The sequence below is a fragment of the Camellia sinensis genome, chromosome 14 (assembly GCF_055761805.1).
Source record: "Camellia sinensis isolate YWXY chromosome 14, ASM5576180v1, whole genome shotgun sequence".
Taxonomy (NCBI): Eukaryota; Viridiplantae; Streptophyta; class Magnoliopsida; order Ericales; family Theaceae; genus Camellia; species Camellia sinensis.
Window position 1 is genome coordinate 70,254,016 of NC_138974.1, and position 26,749 is coordinate 70,280,764.

The 26,749-nt window shown below is 36.8% G+C and overlaps 1 protein-coding gene across 1 annotated transcript; it reads left to right on the forward strand.

Moving 5' to 3' along the window:
- Window positions 1-361: 361 nt before the first annotated feature.
- LOC114260418 (small ribosomal subunit protein uS8) lies at window positions 362-5,132 on the forward strand. The gene is made up of 4 exons (XM_028200529.2): window positions 362-552; window positions 4,129-4,279; window positions 4,399-4,559; window positions 4,831-5,132. Exons 1-4 carry the CDS (start codon window positions 424-426, stop codon window positions 4,927-4,929), a joined length of 540 nt encoding a protein of 179 aa, XP_028056330.2. The 5' UTR covers window positions 362-423; the 3' UTR covers window positions 4,930-5,132.
- The last annotated feature ends 21,617 nt before the right edge of the window (window positions 5,133-26,749 follow it).

Below are 26,749 nucleotides of genomic sequence, written 5' to 3' on the forward strand. Positions count from 1 at the left end.
TAGCTTTGGAATAGTGGATTGTTTTTTGTCTTTTTGTGATTTTTGGTTTTTTGTGATTTTTTGACTTTTTTTTGTCCTTTTGTGATTATTTAGCCAAAAATGAAAACCAAACACCACCTAAGTATTAGTTTATATTATTTTGATTATTAATAGAATATTAATATGATATAAACATTATAAATCATTCTTTTAAACATTAAAATTAATAAATTTCAAATTACTATATATTATATATTGATATTCAAAAAAATAAATTTGAAATAATTTTATGAATTACTCTCTGAAACAAAAAATTTCAAAGCCCAACTAATCTACCTGTGGCTTTAAAAACTTACCTGAGTTGAGTTGTGGGCCTAGTCCAAACTCACAAGGGCCCAGAAGGGTATTTACGTAACCCAAATTTTAACCGGGTCGAACCCGGAAATGACCCATTTTGTTACTAACCCTAAAAGCCGAAACCCTAGTGTGTTTTTCGCACTCTTCTCATCCTCTATTCTTTGCGTCTCACCAGCCCTAGCCGAAACCCTAGTGCTTCCATTTCTTCTACTTGAGGTAAATTCACACTTCTGAAGCTCGATCTGATCTCGATCTTCTTCTCGAGCTCGATTCGTTCCATACATGTGTGTGTATGTATCTCATTTTGTACGCATCACAGCGGTTTGTTCTGATTTGTTTGTGTAGAGTTACTGTTTCGTGTTTCTTGGTTAAAGTCGGTCGCTTTTTTTCTGATAGATTGATTGTGAGTTTTTGTGGGGTTGTTCATGTTGACACAAGTATGCTTGGATCATTTTTTAATATATATATATATATATATATATTTTCATTTGAAATTGTTGTATATGTTGTGTTTCTTTTTGGGGAGGTTGGTTTGGTCCCTGTTGTCATGATCGTGCCTGATCTAATTGTCTGTTGCTTATGTGATGCCCTTAAAAAAGAAAGAAAAAAAAATTGTTCTTCAAATCTTAAAAGAAAGAAGGGTATGTTGTCATTTTTGTTGCTAACGGTAAAGCATCTCCAACCCTTCACCAATTAAAAAAAAAAATTCTAATTTGATTCCAAATTTGATTAAAAAATTTGATTTGATTTGATATGAACTACTCGATTCCTTTCATAAAAATCTTCATCGAATTTGATGGGAAAAATATCTTCAATGCTTACTTTTTTTAAAAAACAAATTTCATCAAATTCAAAATTGACGAAAGATTTTATAAAAAAAAAGACTCTCCCTTGATTTGATGAACATTTGATGAAAGGATTGGAGATGGTTTTAGCACTTAAATTTGATGAAAGAAAAGGTTAAGGATTGGAGATGCTCTTAACTTACATGTGATGTCTTGGCTATTTTTAAACGCGAGGAGGAGGTGAAGTGTTCCTGGGCATAACACAAGTGGTAAAATGTATTTTGCTCAAAATTATGTTTATAATTATTATTTTAATATAATAAGAAAATATTTTCTACATTATGTTGGAAAATAACTATTGACGGAAAGTCCGAATATCTATTTTTAATAACTTCATTGCTAAACCAATTAGAAGTTTTAGAATTTAGGGTTCATATATATAAAATCTTAAAGTGGACGTTTTATAGGTAGAAATGCACTTTTTTATTTTAATCATTGGTTCCAAGTTATTTCCATCAAAACTTGCAATTGATTTCATGCATGTTTAAACACTAAGCACATGTACACTAAGCATCTAAAGTGTAATGGTACATGTTTGGAAGTGTCAGTGTCTTCACGTGTTCGGCATTGTCTTATGTGTGTATTTATTAGTTTGTGATATTGGGTCCATTAATTCACTTTCAAATCTCAAATTGCTGTGTCAATTCTGGTTTGATGTCATATGCATGTTTGGTTAGGCTATTAGATTTTTGTCCTTTATTAGTTTCAATTCACCTCATAAATTGTTAGGTTGCCAATCATAGAGCTTTGAGTAGTATGACACTTGGTGCTTATGATGTTGCTGTTTTGGGCTGAAGGTGATAGGCAAATATTGAAAGGAAAATGATTTGATGTTTGTTAGGTACAACTTATGTTTGTATGTTATGTGCATGTGGTCAGTGACTTTGTGACAGTTCTTGAAGAAATCAGTTGGTTCTAGTTGAGTTTGCAGTGCTTTTGGTTTCTTTATTAAAATTTTAAGTTTGTTCCCACTTGCCATTGCTTCAAGCTCATTTTGACTTCTTTATCCATTTTTTAAGATTTCATTCACGTAGATTGATTATTCATTTTACAAAAAAAAAAAAAAAAAAAAAAAAAAAAAACACTACTAGAAGGTAGGCTTATATGATTGAATACAAATGGTGGACTAGTGTGGATGCTGAAATTTGATGGATTTGCGGTCCTGTTCTAGATGAAGTCAAATATTGTCTTCATGTTTAAATTGTTGACATCCTTTTCAGACATATTTCAGCAGCTGCAACTTGGAAATTTTGATTTGTATGTGTTTTTTGCTTTTTATTTTTATTTTTAGTAGTACAATATTATATTTATTCATTACTAATCCTGGATACATGTAGATCATACATGGACTACACTTTCTTTCTTTTCTGTAGTAAGATTATAATTTCATTTCTGGGTGGAATGATGTATGGCATAAACCATGTTAAAGGTTATGGTGCTTCGTTTGAAGAACATTACTTTACATTGTTACCTTATTTTAATTGCATGTGTTGAACAGAGTTGGCATGTCTTGAGTTGTTTGAATAATTGAATCTTTGCCTTGAGATATGTATAATTTGGTATTGTAATTAAGGTTTTTATTTTCAATTTATGGCACCGAGTATTTACTGAAGTGTTCTATTTCTATCCTATGAAAGACATGTGGAATCCGTATCCCCATTTAAGACGAAAAATTATTGGGCAATGTTAAATCTGCAGCCATTTTGGCAGTATCAACAAGCCACCCTCTCACATTGGTGGTGCCCACATTTTGAGAAATGAGGCCGTGTATACAACCATAATGGTTACAAATTAGCAATCTCCAATTATTTTCATGGGTACCGTATAGAAATCTTTCAGTAGTAATTTGTTCCATCTATATGTGAAGTGGGGGAAAGGTTCTGAAAAGTGGTTGTGGTCGCCGTAACGGTGGCAGTGGCGTGGTTGTGGTTGTGGGGTGTAAAGGCCTTAGCGTATCGGTTGCGGTAATCGGAACCGTGAATTTTTTTATTTTTAGCACAATTTAAAAAAAACTTACTGATATGCATATTTTTTTTCCATGATCATATTTATTGGATTTAAAATAAATATTGATCAATTTTTGTAAATTTTTAAGTATGATCCAATATATTTTATATTTTTAAATCACTATAAACTGAGTTTTTTATATTTTATTTTAATAATTAATGACTTTATATTATACAAAAATCCATCACTAACTATTGTATATAAAATAAATAATGACAAAAGTAAGAGAATAAATAAGAACCTAAATATATATATATATATATATATTTTAACCAAACCAAATAGATAATGACCACATTTATTATTATTATTATTATTATTATTATTATTATTATTATTATTATTATCAAACAATATATAGATAGAAACACCTAAACAAAATGGTTGAGTGATAGCAGCTGAATAGAATAGCATAGGTCTTACAGTTTCAACAAATCAATAACATGTTCATCATCTTCTCTCTTCTCTCTCTATCTCTTGCTCCTCCATCTTATCTCTTTATCTTCCCTCTTCTCTCTATCTCTCTTCCACCATTTTCAACTTTTTTTGTGTGTTTTTTAGAAAGAAACAATTCGGAACTGTTACATAACGGTGCGTAACAGGCCGTTACGACTGTTACGGCACCGTTACGACCGCTAAGGCAGCTGCTACAGCCGACACATATGTGAATCTCAATCACACTGCAAAAGCGGCCGTAACGGGTGGCGGTAACCACCAAAACCGTTACGTAACGACGTTACGCAACGGTTGCAGCCGCTTTTTAAAACCTTGGGGGAAGTAAATGTTGGTCCTCCATTTAATACAATCTTATATAGCTGTGGTATGCTCTGTTTGTGTCACTGTGTGAGCTGGTGTATCTTCTTTGTTGTTATTCCTAACTGATAACTCTCTAAATCTCTTGTGCTGTTTTAGCAAATTAATTTGTGCTGTATTTTTTCAGCACTTTTCATTTGTGAGGATGGTGAGAGTTAGTGTCCTGAATGATGCTCTCAAGAGCATGTACAATGCAGAGAAGATAGGAAAACGACAGGTCATGATCAGGCCATCCTCAAAAGTGATAATCAAGTTTCTTATTGTCATGCAGAAGCATGGTTTGTCCTCTTCATAATTCATAATTTTAAAATTTTAGTTTTCTTTCTCATGAAAGTTGAAACAAGTTTGTTTGAAATATGTAAAGATATGTTTATTCGACTTTCAATTGGTGTTGTAGGTTACATTGGAGAGTTTGAGTATGTTGATGATCACAGATCTGGAAAAATTGTGGTTGAATTGAATGGAAGGCTGAACAAATGTGGGGTTATTAGTCCTCGTTTTGATGTTGGGGTCAAAGAGATTGAACCTTGGACGGCAAGATTGCTCCCCTCAAGACAGGTTAGCCTTGGAAAATATTTGTTATTTAGTCTATGAATGAGGTGTTCTTACTTATTGAAATGAAAATTAGAGACTACAGTTACTGGATTTTTTGGAATTGATTGGAGAATTATACTTTGTTCATACCTTTGTGAACCCTCTGAATTTGAGTGATATGCAACCTTCACAATGTACACCGTGCCTATAGTTTTCTTATGCTTCGTTTGTGATCTCACTGTATAATTTACATTTTGGGTTATGTGATGATGATGGATGCTTAATGATCTTGCAGTTTGGGTACATTGTGCTGACAACATCTGCGGGTATTATGGACCATGAAGAAGCTAGGAGAAAGAATGTTGGTGGCAAAGTACTTGGCTTCTTTTATTGAAACTCGTTTCAGAGAATTGTTTTCAGAATTTGTGGTTTAGTGTTATTTTTACCCCCTTTTCTAGAATAGATGAATTATGTTTTAAGCTGAAGTTTTGCATTTGGGATCTGGGATAATATTCATGCATTTAGTTTTGATTTGCTGTGCTTTTGTTTAACATTTTGTGAAACAGAGAGTAATTGATCAAGTCTTCTTTTCTATAATCTTCCACTCTTGCAGAGAGTTCTTTTCGAATGAGGTTTCATAACCCTCTTTACTTGGGTCCCTCTGACTCCAGAATGTGTGAATTGTGATCTTGCAAATTTCTGACTTGCTAGAAATTGATTTGCTTTTGATAGATCAGTTGGTGAAAACTCTTCAAATGATGACAACTTGACAAGTTTTTGTTGAGGTGTAGGGAGGAAGCATTTGGTCTTTGTATGCATATTGCTTTTTCTTTGGGCCTTAGATTTTTTAGGGATGTTAGTCGACATTTGAGTTTGTCTGCCGTTGTGTAAACACTTGCTTGACCCTACCGGTGAAAAAGCACATAAACCCAATTTCTTCCAAGGGGATCACTTGAATGGTTACTGGAAAATTGTTCCGTTGTTGGTGTGGTCTTTCAATTGTTTCCCTTGATTAGAGATCACTCAATTGTAGCATTTTCTGATTTGTTGCCCGAGATTAGCATGCCTTGCTGGGTGTACATTGTTTGTCATTAGTAGTAGGTTTTTGGGCTGTGCTTGTGGCCGTTGTGCATTGCCAAGGCAAGCTGTACAAAAATTATTGCCTGAACTTAGCCTGGGTTGGGTTTAAATTGTTTTGTGGTCAAGGCCATTGCATTTCCAAGGCTAAAGCTATATACAGCTTGAGGCAGTGATATGCACAGCCAGGTTAAATATATATAACCACTTGGTTAATGCGCGATTTATTACACTTGCTCATCACATACAGATTTTGCATAACATGTAAAGAAGAATTCTATGGTAGGGTTATACAAGGAAGAATTCTATGGTAGGGTTATACCCTTATGCCCTATTTGGTTCGTTGGAATGAATAGGAATGTACACTTTTTATGTTCTCTTATAGAATGATTATTTATTTGCAATGATAAATGATGATTTTATTTATATGTTTTTCATTATTTTTTGAGTCTATTGAACATGGTGATGATGAATATTTTAATGGAATGATGATTCCATTTGATTTCATTTCAATGAACCAAACACGATGAAATGAACCAAACACTATCTTAGTGGCTTTGGGTTATGATCTATAGTGATTTTTTAGACCAGCATCACAAGTTGGCTCACTGTTCTGGGTCTCAATCCATTTATGTGGGTCGCGATGTTAGTTTTAAATGCATTTATAGTATGGGTAATATTACATTTATTATTTTTTATACTATTTTTAATATATCATCTTATTTGTTAGCATATTATCAGAGATAAATATGAGTGGTGAAACTTTTTATACCAATAATGTGTAATACAGTAGAGGTGGTATAAAAAAAGAAAAATGTTTGAGGGTCACAATTTTTGTGATCACAATGGCTCAAAACTGTCAAAGCGACGCCGTTTTGGGTGTAAAACATGCCAAAGCGACGCCGTTTTGGGTGTAAAACATGCCAAAACGACGTTGTTTTGGTAGTTTTGAGCCATTGTGACCACAAAAATTATGGCCCTCTAGCATTGTTGATAAAAAAATAGTAAATGTAACATTATTGTTCTAGTATTACCAAATGAGACAGTGGTCGAAAGTAAAAAATTTCACTAGTTAGCGGTTCCGAATGCGGGGAATTTATAGAAAGTCTAATATATTGGATCTTAAATTGATAAAAGGAAAGAAAATGAAAAAAATAAATTTTACTCATTTCACTTCATTTTTTGACAACATTTTACCTCCACAAAATAATGAGCCAGGTATAGTTTAGAGCATTTCTATTCAAGTTTAAAAATTTAAAGTCTAAAAATTAGATTAACTTTTCAAATTTAATGATGTGATAATTAATTAAAATATCTAAGGCAATATTCTCTGTTATATCTTCTTTAATCATCAACAAATTATTTTATTTATACGTCGTTAAAAATATACATTTTAATAGGGATGGGGCGCCTCATATTATATCGGGTGAGGTATCATATCGGGTGAGATAAATGGAGTTCGCGTTAAGAGCGGGAGAAAATGGGTTAATTTTATCGGGTGGGGTATGATATTGGGTGAAATAAATTGGGTTGGCGTTATGAGCGGGAGAAAGCGGATTAATTTTACGACTAAAAAAATAAAAATGTTAATAAAAGTTATAAATAATATAATATATTATAGATAGTGAATAATAATTAATGAAAATTAAAAAATGTAAAATAAGAAATCAATGAGTAAAAATGAATGTTAACTGTAATATTATGAGTTTTAATTTTATAATAAAAAATAAAAATTAAGTTATATATATATATATATATATATAATAAATATAAATGGGGCGGGGATGAGTAAGAAGGGGACGGGAGCAAAACCCCTCCCGCTCCACTTCCTCATCAGGGAGAGAAAAACCCATGCAGGGTGAGACGGGGATACGGGAACAGAGAAAATGGTCCTCCCTACATTCTAACAATTCATGAACACGAGCACCAAATATACAAAGCAAAGCAAAACAAAACAAAACAAAACAAAATGTCTGAACTCAGCTTTGATTATCTTTTTTCCATTATATATAAGCAATCAAATTATCAAAACTGATAATACAAGGATCCCAAAAAAAAAAAAAAAAAAAAAAGAAAACGAAAAAGAGAGAAGCTTAACTGATGATTCTTGAGCCAGAATCATCTCATGCCAAAGGATCATTAGTTGCCCATATGGGGAAAATAAATGTCACAACTTCAAATTAATGACCACCATAAACTTGATCATCATCATCATGGTCATCATCATCCTCATCATCACCATCATCATCATCTTCTTCCTCCTCATCTTTGCAGCTGCTGTTGCCTGTATTACACCCCATTAGAACCTCATTTGGAACTTGTAGTTGAAACCCAGAGGGGGAAGGTAGAAGTAGGGATGACCAACTGGGAGAGAATTGAGTCCATCTGAGTTTTATTTTCCATTTTCAATTGAAAATTGGTTTTTGGGGTATTGGTGGAGAGAGGATCTTCTCAGCATATGCTTCCTCCATTAACTTTGGTTGCCCATTCTTTCTTTTCTTTATTTTTATTTTCCCATCCCCTTTTTTGCTGTAACTTTATTAGTGTTATATATTATATGTATTATTGGACGTATTATCCAATCAAAGTTTGTTTGGAATTAAGCTCGGATTATATTTTACCCACATATCTGACTTGTATTTGGCTTTATTTTGATCCGATTTGCATCTCCGCACATCCAACTTTGTTTTTGCATTTGAGTTTATTTTGCTACGCAATAGACACGTGGAAATATATTTTTGAGTAGTCCACGTGGTCGAGATTGTTAGTTGAGGTGTCACATGGGCGGACCATGATGCTAAGATATGCTACGGTAATATTGGAATTCGAGATATTTGGATAGAGGATTAGAGTCCTAGATGACATCAAACTACCTATTTGGAAAAAGATAAGACTCTTGAGAAAGTTCATTTTAATTTGAATAGTATAAATTGTGATAGATGTTATCATTGTAAATGATAGAATCCCATGAAATAAGATTTCTAGGAAAAGTTGGACACTAACCATTATAAAAGTAAGTGAGGCACCCCCGTGGATCAAAGGTAGGCTTTTATTTGAGATGTTTTGACTTGTGCATTGAGTACTTATTTGATATCTTTGAGAGATAATTTGACTGACTTGATTGTTAGAGTGACTCCAGGTGGACGAACCACCACGGAATTCTCATCTTTTTGTTGCAGGTTGGTAGGCTTAATTTATTCTGCCGGTATTCTCCAACTGAGTTTTCCTTTTGGTTGTGCGGTTAGAAATCAACACCCATAATTTGGCGCCGTCTGTGGGAACTTAGTTAGAATAAATGACGATCATCGTGCAAGATCAACGTGTCGACGATGACGAGTTCAATGAAGATGGAGAATACATCAATATTGACGGAATGAAGACCCTTCCAAAAGAGATGAATGCAAAGATAAGGGGGCATGAGCACTCTCGGGGAGATGAAGACGACCTTCAAGTAGAAAAGACATTGGCCTAGTTGAAGCAGATTCAAGACGGAAAGGTATGGCCTAGGCGGAGCAGATCCCAGATAGAAGAGCATGATCTAGGTGAAGCAAATCCAAGATGAAAGAGCATGGCCTAGGTGAAGTAGATCCAAGATGGAAGAGCATGGCCTAGGTGGAGTAGATCCCAAATGGAAGAGCATGGCATAGGTGAAGCAGATCCCAGAAGACAAGATCTCGACCTAGATGATTAGATTCAAGAAGACAAGAGCTCAACCTAAGTAAGCAGATCCCAAATCCCAAAAGACAAGATCTCGACCTAGATGAGTAGGTCCGAGAAGATAAGAGCTTAGCTTAATTGAGCAGATCCTAGATCCAGAAGACAAGATCTCGGCCTAGATGATTTAGTCCGAAAAGACAGGAGTTTGAACTAAGTGAACAATTTTGAAAAGATCAGAACTTGTTGAAGGCAAATAAAGTTGAGATAAAACAAAGCTTACCTGAGATTAGAAGATCTTGACGGTAAGAGATTGTCGAGGCCATAGAATGTGGCTTGATGAAATTTGGAGCCCGGCTCTAATGGTGTCAATAACCTTAGTCAAAGCATTAATAAAATGCTAGTATCGACTTTGTTCATTACAAAATGTTGTTGAAATTTATGCAATAGGACTGAACAGTCTTATGATGATGTTCCCATGGTGAACATGACGAATAACTTAAACTTGCTATGATGGTAGAGTTGAACTAAGTTTGCGATATTTCAGTATGAAACATGACAAATAACTTAGACTTGCCACGATGGTAAAGTTGAACTAAGTTTGCGATGTTTCAACATGAAACATGACGAATAACTTAGACTTGCCACGATGGTAGAGTTGAACTAAGTTTGCAATGTTTCGGTATGAAACATGATGAATAACTTAAACCTGCCATGATGGTAGAGTTGAACAAAATTTGCGATGTTTCGGCATGAAACATGACAAATAACTTATACTTGCCATGATGATAGAGTTGAACTAAGTTTGCGACGTTTCGGTATGAAACATGACGAATAATTTGTCATGATAGTAGAGTTGAACTAAGTTTGCGATGTTTTGGCATGAAACATGACGAATAACTTAGACTTGCCATGATGGTAGAGTTGAACTAAGTCTGCGATGTTTCAGCATAAAACATAACCATGACAGTAGAGTTGAACGAAGTTAGCGATGTTTCAGCATGAAACATGACGATTAACTTAGATTTGCCATGATAGTAGAGTTAAGCTAAGTTAGTGATGTTTCGACATGAAACAAGACGAAACTGGCCATGACTTGGTTAGTTTGTAAGAAAAGCGAAGGTAATTAGTACCCCCAGTGCACTAAGGTTAAGCCTTAAGTGCTTCGTTTGGGCGAGCCAAACGCCAGGACCTCGACCAGAAGTGTCTAAGTAAGACTTAGGTGATAACCAGGCGATGCGTCCTTATTGTGAACATAAGTGGTACTTAGGTTCACATTAGGGAGCAGAAAGTAGGAATGAACATAACACTTGTGAAAATTTAGGAAAAATTTGACAGGTTGAAGTTATCCAAGATAATTGAAAGAGACAGTTTTACCTGAGATAATCAATTAGGTTGTTAGACTTGGAAGGGTGAAGTCTGGCTAAAAGACAGTAAGTACAAGTGAAGAAACAACACTTGTAAAAAATTATTGAGAAATTTTTATAAGTGCAATTTGGCCAACATAAATTGACACAAGTTGTTGTCCGAGATATGTCAATCTAAAATGATTTATATCCGGGGTATGCTAATCCGAGGTGATTATCCAAGTAATTTGTACTTAGAAGCATTTCAAAAAATATAAGTACGGAAACATACAAGACAAAAAAGTATAGAAAGCATACATGAAAGCAATATTCAACACTTAGAAACAAAGAGAAGACTTGCATTGAAAAGAGACAGCTTGTTCAAGTATATAAACAAGCACATCGGCCCAACAAAATAGATATTAGTAGCGTGCATGGGTCGAGTCGACTTAGTTTTAGCATAGAACCGTCACTTGAATAGACCTGCTTCGGGTAGAGAAATGTTCATCCGATTTCGACTGAAGTAATGATTGAAACCGTGCACATCGGGTATCTGGTTTGACGGGCAGTTTTCGATCGAGTGAAAATCAATACCAAACAAATATACACACAACAAAATCACAACACATACTATACAAATCTACCTCTCTTATATACACACTAAATATGATAGAAAACAGTGGACAAAATTGAAAATAGAGAGGAGATACTTGCCTTTCTACCATGGCACAATGTCACCATCGTCCTTACCCACCGTGCATCTCTTTAATTGTCTCCCTTTCGTGAGAAAGGTTTCAAATTTGGTAGATTTATAAGCTGAAGATAAGGATTTTAGTGTTCAATTAGGTAAATTGGAGAAAGAGGGCGAGAAAAAGAAAGAAACGGAAGGGTAAGAGAGAGAGAGAGGGCGAGAAAAAGAAAGAAATGGAAGGGTAAGAGAGAGAGAGAGATGGGCAAGATGCAGACGGGAGTTGAGGGAGATGATGAAGATGAGAGTTGAGGGAGAAGAGGAGAGAGGGCGTCTTCCTTTGGGAAGAGAGAGTGATGTCAGTCTGTAAGAGAGAGCGATAGAGGGATATATGTTTTACAGTCTTTTGGTGGGGAAAGATAGAAATAATGGAGGAGAATATGAGAGATAGTGGGTGTGAGAGAATTGAGGAGAGAGGGAGACAGGCGGTAGGTAAGACGTCTTTGCACTTAGGAGAAGTGTAATTTTCCTTGGAAACGGTTTTTTTTATTAAAAAAATATTTATATTTTGAGTAGTGGGTAGCTTCATCTTAGCTCAGCCCCTACTAAAGTAATCAATGCTCTAACAAAAGTATACATATAAATTTGTATATAATTCGGTCGGTCGGTTATAATAATTTTTTTTTGGGTTTAAGTCCGATCATCGACTGAATATAGATGAAAATTTTGAAAATGGAACCGTAGTCGATCGTTGAAATGGTCGAAACCATTCGTAACAATAGCGGGTTGGGCGGGTTTTCGGTTAATTCGATTTTTTGCACACCCCTAACAGATACTACTCAAAACAGAGAAGAAAATACAGTTACAACGGAAAAAGTACAATGAAAAGAAAAATTTCTAAGTACTAGGATCTTGTGCATTGATCTCAGACTATTCAACCTCGGCTGTTGGCATTGTTTCGGTCTCGACAGACAGTTGGGCAAACTTCTTGGCCGCGATTTCGGCGTCGATTTCCAGAAGAGTCTGGTCTAAGCTCTTTGCAGCGGCAGTGATCTCGGTTTCAGAAGTGTCGGCCTTCTTTGGTGAGGTGCTCTTGGAGACCTCATCCTCATCTTCTTCAGTTAAGTCCAGGACTTGAGCATTTAGAGTAGGGGACTTGGCTCCAGCAACAGCTTTAGATTCTTTCTTTGCAACTTCAGCCTTGGCCTCTTTCTTGTCTTCGGCCTCTTTTTCTTTCTCGGCCTCGTCATCAAATTGATTGGAAGAGGAAGGGAAAAGGGACTTTGAGTTGACCGATGTCACGGAGGGGTGAGTCCTCGGGGACAGACATCTTTTTGAGGGCTGCCATCCAGTTGAGAGAATAGCCCTTGTTGCATGCCATGTTGACTTGTTTTTTGTACACATCCCGCACATTGGCCTGCCCCTTAGAGTAGGCCTTGGGGTTTACTCCTTGCTGGTTAGTGCCTCTGCTAGTTTCTTCTCAACTTTGATAGCTTTTATTTCAACGACATTAGTAATGGCCTCGGCTTTGGCAGCAGTAACTTGGTCCTTTTGCTTCATGTGCTTCTCTTCCGAGATATTGAGTTACTGGAGGCATGAACATGTTGGATTGACCATAAGGAGGTGGAGTGGATTGCACAGTTATGACATCAGGGATGTCAGCAAGAAGGTCTTCTACGACATGAGTTCGGCTAGACATGTTGTCATTGGTTATGGCGATGGTTACTCGCCGATAGGGCGATTGAAGGATTATCAAGGTCTAAGGCTGGGAGCTTAGGACCTTGGTGTTTCCTGTTCCTGGTTCTAGCCGCAAGATTGTTGCTATGTCGGTGTTTACACTGCCATTGAGATGATGGGTTGATGCGTGGAGCAGCTGATGAAGTGCTTGGTTGCTAGTTTGGTTCAGCTAGTATAGTTTGAACCTTGGGCACAAATAGAGTATTCATAATAATGAATACTTCAAGAACATCGATGATGGTTTGTAGAGTCTAAAAGAGAGAGAGAGTCTAAAGACACAGAGAAAGACAAAATGGGAAAGTGAAAAGGTTTTGTTGGAATGGAAAGAGGTGACAGATTGTAATGATTCAAGTTTCTTGGGAGACGTGTGATGGCTAATGTTAGGTGACGTCTAAGGAGGCGACGTGTATTAATTATGGGACTATTGAAAACCAATGAAGAGGTGACATGTCATGATGACGCTTGAGATGAAAGATTTCGAATCTTGATGTTCTTGAACTAGTGAGTTACGATCTCGACTAGTAATGCGACCTTAGTTGAGATGTTGATCTCGGTTGAGATGTTGAATTTGGATGGGACAAAACTTGTTTGTTCTTGGTTCCTAATAAGTTGTTACTGGGATCTTGATATTCTTGAACTAGCAAGTCATGATCTCTGTTAGTAGTGTGATCTCTGTCGAGATGTTGGACCTGGGTGAGATAGAACATGATAGTTCTTTGGTCTTGATTCTTGATTCTTGACGAGTGGACATTTGAGTCCTTGTTTCTTTATATTGGCAAGTTAAGATTTTGGTCGGAAAAGTATATCTAGCATGTTGTTTAGCCAACATATTAGAAGATGCAACGATGTAGGTTCCGTCACCTCAGGTTGCCGAGGTAATAGAACCTAGGGGCAGTTGTGGGGACATATTTTTGGGTAGTCCACGTAGTCGGGGTTGTTAGCCGAAGTGCCACATGGATGGACCATGGTGCCGAGATATGATGCGGTAATACTACAATTTGAGATATTTGGATAGAGAACTAGACTCCTAGATGACATCAAACTACCCATTTGGATAAAGATATGACTTTTGAGGAAATTCATCTTAATCTAAATAGTGTGAATTGTGATAGATGTTATCCCTGTAAAGGATAGAGTCCCATGAAATAAGACTTTTAGGGAAAGTTGGACACTGACCATTATAAAAGTGAGGCACCCCTCATGCGTCTAAGGTATGTTTTTATTTGATATGCTTTGACTTTTGCGTTGAGTACTTATTTGATATCTTGAAGAGATAATTTGACTGACTTGATCGTTAGAGTGCCCTAAGGTGGACGAACCACCGCGGAATTCTCATCTTCTTGTTACAGGTTGTTGGGCTTAATCTATTCTACTCGTACTCTCCAACTGAGTTTCCCTTTTGGTTGTGCGGTCAGAAATCACCCGCAAGACATATCGTTGTTAGGATATTATTCACGACATGCAAAAAAAAAAAAAAAAAGTCGTAAAAGTGAAATTATGACTTGTATTTATTGTATGTTGTTGATGTGATGTCGTAAAAAACCAATTTTGTTGTAGTGATTGTCAGTGGTGTCAATCAAAAATTTAAATGACATATATATAAAAAAATTCACATTAATCATATATGTCACCTATTTATAAAAAATCAAACAAATTAATTTAAATTCTCAAATTATAAACAAAAGGAATTTCAATGTATTGATACTACTCTTTAAACAAAAAGACATGATAATACATGAGCTTTTACAATTGACCACGATGAGATTTCATATTTTGAAATCGTTGTATAATAAGTTCATTATTAACACTATCAAATACATCATTCTCAATATATCGGGCCGGCCCTGAGATTTAGGAGGCCCAAGGCGAACTTCAGAAATGGGACCCCTCTTACATTTAAAAAAAAAAAAAGAGTTTATAGATAAAACAATAAGTTATAACAACTTTTTTATTTGTTTGTAGCCACAAAAAAATTTAGTTGCACATAAAATCATTAAAATTAAAAAAAAAATTTACTTTCATATATTAAGATAGAAAGTAATAATTACAAACACTTAAAAAAAAAAAAAATAATGGTCTTGTTGCTTTATAGTTTAGCAATATCCAGTTTATAATTGAACCACGATCAGTTCAACTGGGCCTATAGTATTTGGGTGTTTTTGTTTTTTTTTAATGTCTAAAACACAAAATTATATTTAGGGGCCCTTATTTTCAGTCTAAATTTTTGGGGCCCAAGGCGCAAGTCTCTCTTGCCTGCTCGCAAGGCCGGCCCTGTCAATATATATAACCAAACAATCATTCATCTATTGATCTCCCAAAATAAGACTACAAAATAATACCTTTTTACATATAAAATATTTAAACAAAAAGTAGACATATCATTAAAAAAAAAAAATCAAAAAGTAACAACTTTTCATTGGAGAGTTCAAAAAGTAGTGAGTGTGAAGAGTGTGGGTTCAAAATTATAATTTAGTGGGTTTGTTGACTTTTGTCATAAATTTTAATATCTATATATTAATAAATAAAATCATTGAGGGGTTCAATTGACGCCCCTAAGCAAAGGGTAGCGTCGCCCCTGATTGTTATATACATATTGGCCTCGTTTGAGAAGTTAGTTATTTTAATTTTTAACTATTTTAATAGGTTATAATTTTTGTGTTTGGAAAAATGATTGAATTTTTTATAATTGAATATAATATTTGTGAGAAAAAAAATGAAATAATTATGAATTCGATGTGGCATTTTATTATATTAACTATTTTAATTTATTTTATCTTTTTATGATTTTTAACCAAAAAATTCTCCAAACCCAACTTACCAAACACCCATGTGGTATCATCAAGTAGTCTAAGTCTTGAGAATTCCAATCACAATGTTTGGTTTCATTTTTTTAAAAATAGTTTTTAAAAAATTATACTTTCTTATTTTTCGTGTTTTTTTATTTTTACTGAATTTATTAAATATTTTATGCAATTTTTTTACTTTTTAGACACACCTAACATAAATACACCTAAAAAATAAAAAAATTGTAAAAAATATCTTTCAAAAATTCACTAAATACCAAAAATATAAAAAAAAAAGAATTCAGTATATTTTTTGTATTTTTATGTATTTCTTAATTTTTTAAAATATTTTTTTACATTTTTTTTACTTTTTAGATACATCTAAGTAAGGTACATCTAAAAAAGTAAAAAAATGTTTAAAATTTTAAAAATATTCACTAAAAACAAAAAAACACGAAAACTAAAAAATTCAGTTTTTAAAAAATTTAATCCAGAAAACTCAAACCAAACACACTAAATTCAGTTTTTATTGAGTCTTCAAAATTTATTTTTTGAAAAATTAGAAATTCATTTGACAAAAATAAACACAAAACATGATGTTTTTAAAATTTTATGAGAATAGCGAGTCTTTTTTATTTTTCACCAAATTAGTATTTAATTTTTTTTAAAAGAAAAGATTATGAAAACTAAATAATCTTTCTACAAAAAAACCACTCCAGTTTAAGTTTCTAAGGCAAAAGCATAATTCTTTCTGGTTTTCCTTCTAAACATTATCATAAAATGATTAGATTTTTTCCAAATTAAATACAACCTTGATAGATTTGGCAGGACTGTGAGGCCATTATTACGGATGTTGTTTTAGCTTTAATTTATTAACTATCACATTGGACAAAAAATGTTACAGAAGAAATTACATAGCCCAATGGGCTAGAATTGGCCTTCCTTCACTAGTCTTTGAAACTTTGGGAATGAGCCCAATATTGATCTGCTTTGATATGGGATGCATACTATCATCTTTGAAAGGAGATTTTAATAATATGGGTGATGGTATAATATGCACCTTTAAAAAAAGTGTATATGGTATATTTTTCATAAATTTTTTTAATTTTATAAATTTAATATAGAATATTATAATTTTTTCACCACAAAAGTCATAATTTTTTTTTACTAAAAAATATCATAATAAAATATCAAAGTGTCATAACAAAAATTACGAAGTGTCATAACATTATCATCTTTAATTTTAGGGTGCACATCATAAATTTGATATTCATAACTTTAGTACAAAATATCATAACACACATCACACATAATCATAACGTTCACCATAAAAAATCATAACTTTTTTACAATATACACCGTTTTAAAAGTTTCAGTTTAAGATTTGTTTTTGTAACATTTCCAAAGTCATAGAATAAAAACAAAACTTTAATTAATTAAATTCGTATTTTCAAAACGTAATTTCTTAACAATAAGATTAAATACTTTATTTTATTTATTGATTTTATCATCCATGCTTTAAAAACTACTTAAAATAGTAAATTTTGAAGAATAGAAAATGACTAAAAATGGAACCTTCTCCTGATGACTTTTCTTTAATGGAAACGAAAGCAAATAAGTTTGTCTAACTGCCTGTTTTTCCTTCCATCCTAATTTTGTTTTTAAAGAATATTTTTTGAGCTACATGGAGCTGGTCTAACTGTCATGGTACCGACCTGATAAATGCCATTACATTTTATGTCTCCCACATGAAACTTGGTCAAGCTACTCTTAATTGATGCCATGACTACTTCATAAATTATAATTATGACAGGGTCTCTTATCATTTATACAGAGAGGAGTTATTTGGTGCTCATGTGGCACCATGAATTTTTGATCCTCTTCGTCTTGTAAATGAATAATTATTGGTTGCTCCTGGGACTCTACGTGCCATATCTCTCACTAATTACAATTTATCACGTCATTTTATATTTCTCAATCACCCAACACAAATTTATAGGCCCCACTCCCTATCAATAACCGTATTAGGATACCATGGGGAGGTATCCCAAAACCAACTAATAACTTCTTCTCATAAATGGAGTAATGATATATAGAGAAATTCTAATATACACCCTTTTAAATAGGGTGTATTATATGTACTCCTAATTATGTCATTTTATTTTTTAGTTATGACTAATTTTATTCTTTTAGTTATGATTCATGTTTTATTTAGTTATGACATTCTTATCTATTTATTTATAGTTATGACTTAAAAGATTGAAGTTATGTCATTATTTATTTTTAATTATAAGGTGCATATGGTGCATACTTTTTTAAGAGTGTGCACCATAGTGTTTCCCATATATATATAAAGGGAAATTCTAACATACACACCATTGAAAAGGGTGTAGCATATGCATCCTTAGTTATGTCATATTTCTTCTTTAGTTATGACTAATTTCTTTTTTAGTTTTGACATTATTTTAGTGATAACTTATGAATTCTTTAGTTATGTCTCACGTTGTATTTAATTATGACAATTTTTTTTTAAAAAGTTTTTTAAAGTTATGACTCAGAAAAAATGTGATTATGTCATTTTCTTCTTTAGTTATAAGGTACATATAGCACATACCCTTTGAGGGGTATGTATCATAGTGTTTCCCACATGTAAGAAGAATTTTTATAAGGAGCCGCTATTCTCACTTCACTTTTCTTCAAATATACATCCTTCTTAATTTGATCATTTTCATCTCGTAAATAAACCTGGTAAATAGAGTAATGAAAATTTTTTCAATGAGTGCATTTTGTGCGAAAATGTATTAATGTAACTATATGCATAATAAAGAACAAAGAAATGAGTGTATTTGAAATAAAGTGGAATGAGAATAACAACTCCCTTTTTATAAGGAACAAAATAATACTATATGCACAAATTAGTATACTAACTAATGTACCAATTGATGATGTGACATAATTTAAGAGATTTTTGATATTTATAATTTGTATAATGAATGGGGTCAATAATGATGTCATAACTAGTGTTTGTACACTAGTTAGTACACTAATTGGAGCATGTAGCATCATCGTAAAAAATAATATATTTTTTTATGATCATTTAATTTTTAATCAAAACGCTCACTTTTGTTGTCATAATTTTAAAAATACCGTTAATATATTATTTTAGGGCAAAACACTAATAAATTCCAAAATTCAATTTGTTGGACCATTTAATCCTACCTTTTATTTTGTAGACTGATAAGTCCCAGTTGAATGTTAATGATGTAGAAACCCATGTAAATAACACGTGGCTTGTCTTTAGTAGAGGGTAAATATGAGTTTTTGCTGATGTTGTAGTTACCAAAATGCCCAAAAGCATATTATAGCATTTTTATGTTTTCTCTCCATCCCAAACAAAATGGTCGAGATGTAATGAAAACTTATGGGTTTCCATCCCAATGTTAGTGATTGTGATCCTCATCCTGTGTGATTGAATATTCACATTTGGCAACGTTGACCATTCAATATACAATCCCAATGTTGTAACCCAACCCACAAAAACCCTAGAAAATTAAAAAACCCCTTGTTCAGCGTTAACATTTGCAGAGGCAATTCGCTATTCTTGACCTGTGATTTTCATCGATCCCATAACATCGGCGAGCTAACATCATCGGTGAGTCGGCGTTGTCGTAGGTGCTGTTGTGCGATGACAATAGGTATGTGAATTACTTTGATATTGATTTGAATGTTTGTGGCTTAGAAAATCACAGGGTTGATGTTTGACACCAATGATATTTTGGGTTTCGAAGTCATATTGTGGGTTGGAGGGTCGAATTGTTCTAGTTTTTGAAGATGTTATTTTGTTCCGAAATTGACTATAATAAACGAATCACCCAAGACATGAATGTCATGAGAAGACGATGTTGGAACCCCCATTCGTCGAACAATCTTAAGTATGTTCCAAATACAACATCATACACCCATTGATCTAACAAACACCACAAATCGCGATTCGCTATGAGAAATAAGAGTTCTTGACCTGTGATTCTCATCGATCCTATAACATTGGCGAGCTAACATCATCTGTGGCCATGTTGTTTTGTGATGTTCCAGTATTGTGTTTGTTGCTGATGTTGATGATGTCGTTAATGTTGCCGATGTTGATGATGTTGTTTTGTGATGTTCCAGTACTATGACCATGTTGTTTTGGGATGTCTCAAAATATAACTTTATAAACCAAACACCAAACTGGGAATGGTGAAACAACTTCCAAAAGAGTCTACGAAATCCCCTCATACAAAATAGTATTGTTTCAACATCCCTTAAATACACACACCATGACAAAATCAAAATGAAATCACAATATAGGCAAAAATATAAACTCCATATACAATATATTAAAAACATATATCATACCAAAAATAAAAGGATTAAATGATTTAAGAAAAAACACTTAGAACTAACTAGATCAACATTTATCAAAATGAGATTTATGAATAATTTTTTCATTATTTTAAATACATTTTCCATATGACCGTTTGCAAATTACTTCGTTTTATAAATAAAATGAAATTGCAACTGTAAGAGGAGCTAATTTAAGCCCACTAAATTATTTAGGCCCAATAGCCCAAGATTAGTGGGCCCGAATTTATCGCAAGTCCAAGATTGGTGGGCTTGGATTTATCGCCGTCAAACGGGCTGAATGGCTCTAAGCCTCGAAAGGGTTCGGATCCACGAACCTAGAGACTTACTCGGGCCCAGACTCGAAAGGGTATTAAGCAAGCCTAGAGATCCGAGGCACTCGGACTCGAAAGGGTTCGGATCCACGAACCTAGAGGTCCTAAACACTTGGCTTCGAACGGATTCAGACGCAATCTAGAAGTCGCTCTGTTAATGAGTCCCAGAACACTTGTGGGCTCGGAGCTTTCCGGGATCTACGCACCAGAACCATGGGCATAATGGAGTTCGAACAAAGGACCCGATCCCGAGGACGGTGAGTGGAGATAAATTCACTCTTTGGTTAAACTAGCCTATACCCGGGTCGAGGTGGCACGACCATGGGGGGTCCATGAGACTCGGCAATATTTTGCTGCAGGACGTCCTCTGGGACTACCCCTAACCCTTTGGGATGATTGGGGATCATTGGTTAGGTGTGGCTAAGAAGAAGGGTTCGCCGAGGGATTGATCTCCTCTTCGGGGTTTTCTCATCCTCGGAGAAGTCACCTCCTCGGAGAGGTCACCCCCTCGGACAAGGTGGTTAGAGAGAATATCCCCCATGTGCCTTGCACATGGGCTCCATCCTACATCATGAGGTGCCTATAAATAGCACCCACCCATAGCTTTACAAGAGATGGATTTTGGAGATTTTTAACTCTTGGGAAAGAACTAATTTCCCTTCTCCATTATCAACCTTGAGAGTGAAAGTGGGAGATCAATGGGAGAGCCTTGCCATTATTCTATTCTCTAGCCATTTTGTCTTCTTCTTCACCCAATCTCTTATCTCCATTATCTCCTTTGTTGTTGTGTTCCTAAGTTGAGATTGTTGAAGAATCTAAGCCTCTCAGCATATTCTAGAGAATTCGAAGTTGTTCTTCAAGGATCTTTGAAGATTTTTGAATTTTCCAACTCCTTTCTTGAACCCACTCCTAATCTTGTTACGCCACCAGTGAATGTTACCCAAGCACCAAGCGGGCCTCCTTTGGTGCCGACAACAAATCTGCAAGCACAACCCGGTATAGTGGCGCCGTGCGGTGGACTCTATGGGCCTCAATTCAATATCCCATCACCAACTGGCTTGTCTATAGGCGCTGATGGCCAGTATCGTCAAATGTCCTCACCAATGATGAATTCGCAGCACCAGAATGGCCAAGACGCCCCTAGCTCAGTCTTCGGGTACATAAGCCAAGTCCCGGGAATACCACCATCAAATTCTCTCCCTCAACAGTTTCTCACTCTCGCCGATGTGCAGGCCATGTTCGATCTCGAACGGGGTAAGAGGACCTTACCCTCTTTGCCTGATCCAGACGTCAAGCCGCCTTACCCCATTGAGATGCTGAGCTATCCATACCCTGAGGGGTATACAGTGCCGAAGTTCATCAAGTTCGACGGCAAACAAGGAAATGCCCGAGAACATGTTGTGCGATTCATCGAGACTCTAGGTATTCATGGTTCAAACCACGTCCTCCGACTGAGAGAATTCTCTAAGTCCCTCACCGACCGAGCATATAGTTGGTATGTTAATTTGGCCCCAAACTCCGTCCGAAGTTGGGAGGAAATGGTTAACAAATTCCACTCCAAGTTCTTTCAAGTGGCGGAGAAGGTGACCACGCTTACATTGTGTAAAGAGAGGCAACAAGAAAGTGAAGACATCCTTGACTACGTCAAAAGGTTTCAGGACAAGGCCGTGGATTGTCATGAAGCAGTTGAGGAGAGTTATCTGGTTCAAATTTGTCTAGAAGGGGCATTGAGCAGGTACAAAATGTTTCTAGTTAACCACAAGCTACCCGCCTTCTCGGCATTAATAGAAGCAGCTCGGAACATTAGCATTCCTCAGGCTCAGGAGTCCGGATTTAAAGCCAGTTACAAGACTAGTTTCAAGTCATCTCGTGGACCTATCGTTGCTGCTGCCTCTGCCCCGGATACCCGAAATTCACAAGGAGGAGGTCATAGAGGCCAGAAAAGAAAGCAATATAATAGTGAAAAGGGGAATGTTTCTTATCCATGTGGAATCGAGGAAGTGAAAGCTCTAGTTAAGGAATGGATGGCTGACGGAGAGCTAAAATTGCCTTATGTTGAAGAAATGCCATCAAAAAAGGACCGTGAGAGCCCTGAATTTTGTGTCTACCATCGTACATTGAAACATCCGACAGAGAAGTGTTGGACTCTCAGGAAAATCTTCAGAGATAAAGTCGAGGCAGACGAATTGAGATTCAAAAAGCGAGGGACTCAAGACATCCGAGAACAACCATATCCTCAACACCGAGACAAGGGCAAGAATGTTGCTATGATAGCTTATGAAGGCCCAATGATCGAGGCTATCGCTAATCTCGATGACGATGACTGTTATCTGGACGACATCCTCGAGCCAGAGGGTGAGCAAGTTTACTATGGAAGTGCTCTCGATCCAGAGGGCAGAACATTTATGACTCATGGCGAAGATTCCTTTGATCCAGAAGGAGGAGAAGAATACTATGGAAGAGGAGGACACCATGTTTATGTGGCATCTTATTTTGAGGAGACCGAGGAGATGGTTAACTACGAGCCTCCAAGAGTGGAAAAAGATCCGGATCACTATGCCAAAACCTTGCAAGACTGTGTAAAGTTCAAGCAGTTCTTTGACCAGCTTGGACTTTCCAAGGTGGCAAGAACAGAAATCACCAAGTCTATCATTAATATAGCCGAGGCACACCATGAGGAATGCATGTCGACTGAGGGATCTATCCCGAGGAAGGCAAAAGAGCAATCTAGTGCCATTACTTTCTCCGAGGTTGATCGGAAGTATCCTTTTTCTCACAATCGCCCGCTTTATGTGACTGCTTTTATTAACGGGGTTGAGTTCAAAAGGGCCTTTCTAGATAGTGGAGCCTCTATCAACATTATGACTCGCGCTACTCTAGAAAAGGCCGGAATCTCTGAAGAACGCATTGTGAATGTGTTCCCAAACTCCAAGCCAATTAAGCAATCTGCTCGAAAATATCATCCAGATCTCGAAGAGAAGATTAAGGAGGAGATTGAAAAACTTCAACAGGCTGGTTTCATCCGGCCAATACAGTACCCCACGTGGTTAGCAAACATCGTGCCAGTAAAGAAGAAGAATGGCCAAATCAGAGTATGTGTAGACTTTCGAGATTTGAACAAATCTTGCCCGAAGGATGAATTCCCTATTCCTCACATCGACACCCTCGTGGATACTACCTCGGGACACCAGATGTTCTCATTCATGGATGGATTCAGTGGATACAATCAGATAAAGATGGCTGAAGAGGACGCAGAAAAGACTGCTTTTAGAACACCTCTCGGAAACTTCTTCTATACAGTCATGCCTTTCGGACTCAAGAATGCCGGTGCAACTTACCAAAGGGCTATGACTGCAATCTTTCATGACATGATCCATCATGAGATGGAAGATTATGTTGATGATCTAGTGGTGAAATCCAAGAAAGAAGAAGACCATCTCCGAGACCTTGAGAAGGTATTCAAGAGGTGCCAGAAATTCAAAATGAGGATGAATCCTCTCAAATGTGCTTTCGGGGTGACGGCCGGGAAGTTCTTCGGGTTTCTTGTACATAGGCATGGTATCGAGGCAGATGAAGACAAGGTCAAATCTATCAGAGCAATGCCTCCCCCGCATTCTCAGAAGGAGTTAAAGAAGTTCCTCGGGAAGGTGTCTTATATTCGGAGGTTTATCCCAGCACTGGCAGAGATCTCTGCGCCTTTCGGCTCTTTGTTAAAAGGAGATGCCGAGTTCGAGTGGAACCAAGAGCACCAAAAGGCCTTTGAGAGAATCAAGGCGGCCTTGACCTCGCCTCAGACCATGATAGCCTCGCAGCCCGGGGTGCCTCTAATGTTGTACCTAACTTCAACCCCCAAGTCCATAGGGGCATTATTGGTCCAAGATGTAAATGGAGTAGAACGCCCGGTGTATTACATCAGTCGGAAGATTCGAGGAGCAGAAGTCCGATATACTCCAGTAGAGAGACATTGTTTAGCTTTGGTATTCACTGCCCAAAAGCTCAGACATTACTTCCTAGCACATCAGATTCAGATTGTTACTAGAAGTGATCCAATCCGATACCTCCTCAGCAAGCCTGCTCTAACCGGGAAGGTGGCAAGATGGTTGTTAGCACTGGGTGAATTTGAGATCACATGTGTAGCCCCCAAGGCGATCAAAAGCCAAGCCTTAGTTGATCTCCTTGCCCAATTTCCAAGTGGTGACTATGAACCAGTGAATGAAGAATTAAGAGGAGAGGTGCACGCAGCTATGGCTTCCGAGGAAAGCTTCTGGACATTGAGCTTTGACGGAGCAGCAGCCGGAGGGAAGGGAGGAACCGGGATAGTCCTTACAAGCAAAAGTGGGGAAAAGTTATATTTGTTTTATAAACTGGATTTCCATTGTTCGAATAACGAAGCCGAGTATGAGGCTCTTATTTTAGGCTTGATAACAGCTGAGAAGCACAGCATCAAGAAGATTTGGATCCGGGGGGACTCAAAGCTGATAGTGAAGCAAGTTTCAGGACAGTTCGTCTTAAAGGAGCCTGCCTTGGCCACATATCGAACAACAGTCCAAAGGCTTCTTGACAAATTTCAGAAGGTCGAAATAGAGCATGTGCCTCGCTCCGACAACAAGTTTTCAGATGCCCTCGCAACATTAGGGGCAAGAGTTGACATTCCAGAGGAAGAGGCAACAATTGTTATCAAGAAGAGAACAGAACCTTCAATAATACCCGAAGACAAAGGCCTTCCGGAGGACTGGAGAGGAGAAGTCCTCGAGCAACTCAGAAGCAAAGTCGGAAAACTGACTATGGCCAAGCTTGCCCAATTCACAATTATTCAAGGTGAACTTTACTTCCGAGGAGGTACTGGATTCCTAGCCCGGTGTATTGGCCAACAAGAAGCAAGCTTCCGACTACAACAGATCCATGAAAAGTCTTGCGGGGATGGGGATATCAGTCTGTACAGAAGAATCCAAAGACAAGGTTATTATTGGCCCGAGATTGAGAAGGACTCGAATCAATTACAGAAGGAATGCCCCAAGTGTCAGTCATACACCCGGGAGGATGAGAGTTGCTTTGAAATTGATACCCCTGACTGGAGGCAAGTCTACATTGACTATCTCAAAGAGGGAACACTACCTGAGAGCCCGAGGGACATTGCACACCTCAAGAGGAGAGCGAGGCGGTACTTTCTTGATCAGGACAAGCTGTATAGAAGAAGTATTGAGGGCACTCCCCTGAGATGTCTCTCCAAGGAAGAGTCAGATCTAGTCCTCGGAAGAGCCAACGAGATTGAACATCAAGGAGGGGCTCGGCTGTTCGAGCAACTTATACACCTTGGGTATTACTGGCCGACCATGGAGTCAGATGCATCCCATCACGTGAAGAGGTGCCAGACTTGTCAGAAACACGGAAATTTGATCCATGCTCCAGCTGTAGACCTGCATAGTATCCGAACGCCATGGCCGTTCCATACCTGGGCTTTTGATCTGATAGGGCCCATCTCCACATCTTCTAAGGAGTACAAGTGGATTCTCGCAGCCACAGAATTGAGTACAAAGTGGGTCGAAGCAATTCCTCTGAAGAACGCTACGGGGCCTGCAGTTGCGAACTTCATCAAGGAGAATATCATTTGCCGATTTGGAGTACCAAACACCATCCTCTCGGATAACGGCACTCCCTTCATAAACAAATATGTGAAGAGCCTCCTAGAGACTTACCAAGTGAAGCATCACAAATCCACACCCTACTATCCAAAAGGGAATGGGCAGGCGGAAGCCACAAACAAGACACTGATAAGGATTCTGAGCAAGATGATGGATAAGTTTGGGGGGACTTGGTCCGAACAGTTGATAGTAGCCCTATGGGCGTATCGCACTTCGAAGAGAAAGCCAACTCAAGCAACTCCTTACTCCCTTGTGTATGGGTCCGAGGCAGTGTTACCTATAGAGTTGGAAACGCCATATGCTCGAATGGCTCTCGCCTCGGGGATGGTATTGGAGCCTCGAACCACCAGATTGGAAGCATTAGAGGAAAAGCATGACAGAGCTGCAAAAGTCATGGAAAGGTATCATGAGTCCATCGCCCGAGCCTATAACCAGACTGTGGTACCAAGGAAGTTTGAAGAAGGTGATCTAGTATGGAAGATTGTAGACCCAATCATGCGAGGACAGCCTTTACCCAAGTTTTCTCCAAAATGGGAAGGGCCCTACAAGGTGGTTCAGGCAAGCTCAAGCGG

Excerpts from the sequence above, each read along its gene's own strand:
- LOC114260418 (XM_028200529.2), top strand. The coding sequence starts at position 424 with ATGACCCATTTTGTTACTAACCCTAAAAGCCGAAACCCTAGTGTGTTT. Across the intron at positions 553-4,128 it reads TTCCATTTCTTCTACTTGAG|CACTTTTCATTTGTGAGGAT; the intron begins GTAAATTCACAC and ends GTATTTTTTCAG. Across the intron at positions 4,280-4,398 it reads TATTGTCATGCAGAAGCATG|GTTACATTGGAGAGTTTGAG; the intron begins GTTTGTCCTCTT and ends TTGGTGTTGTAG.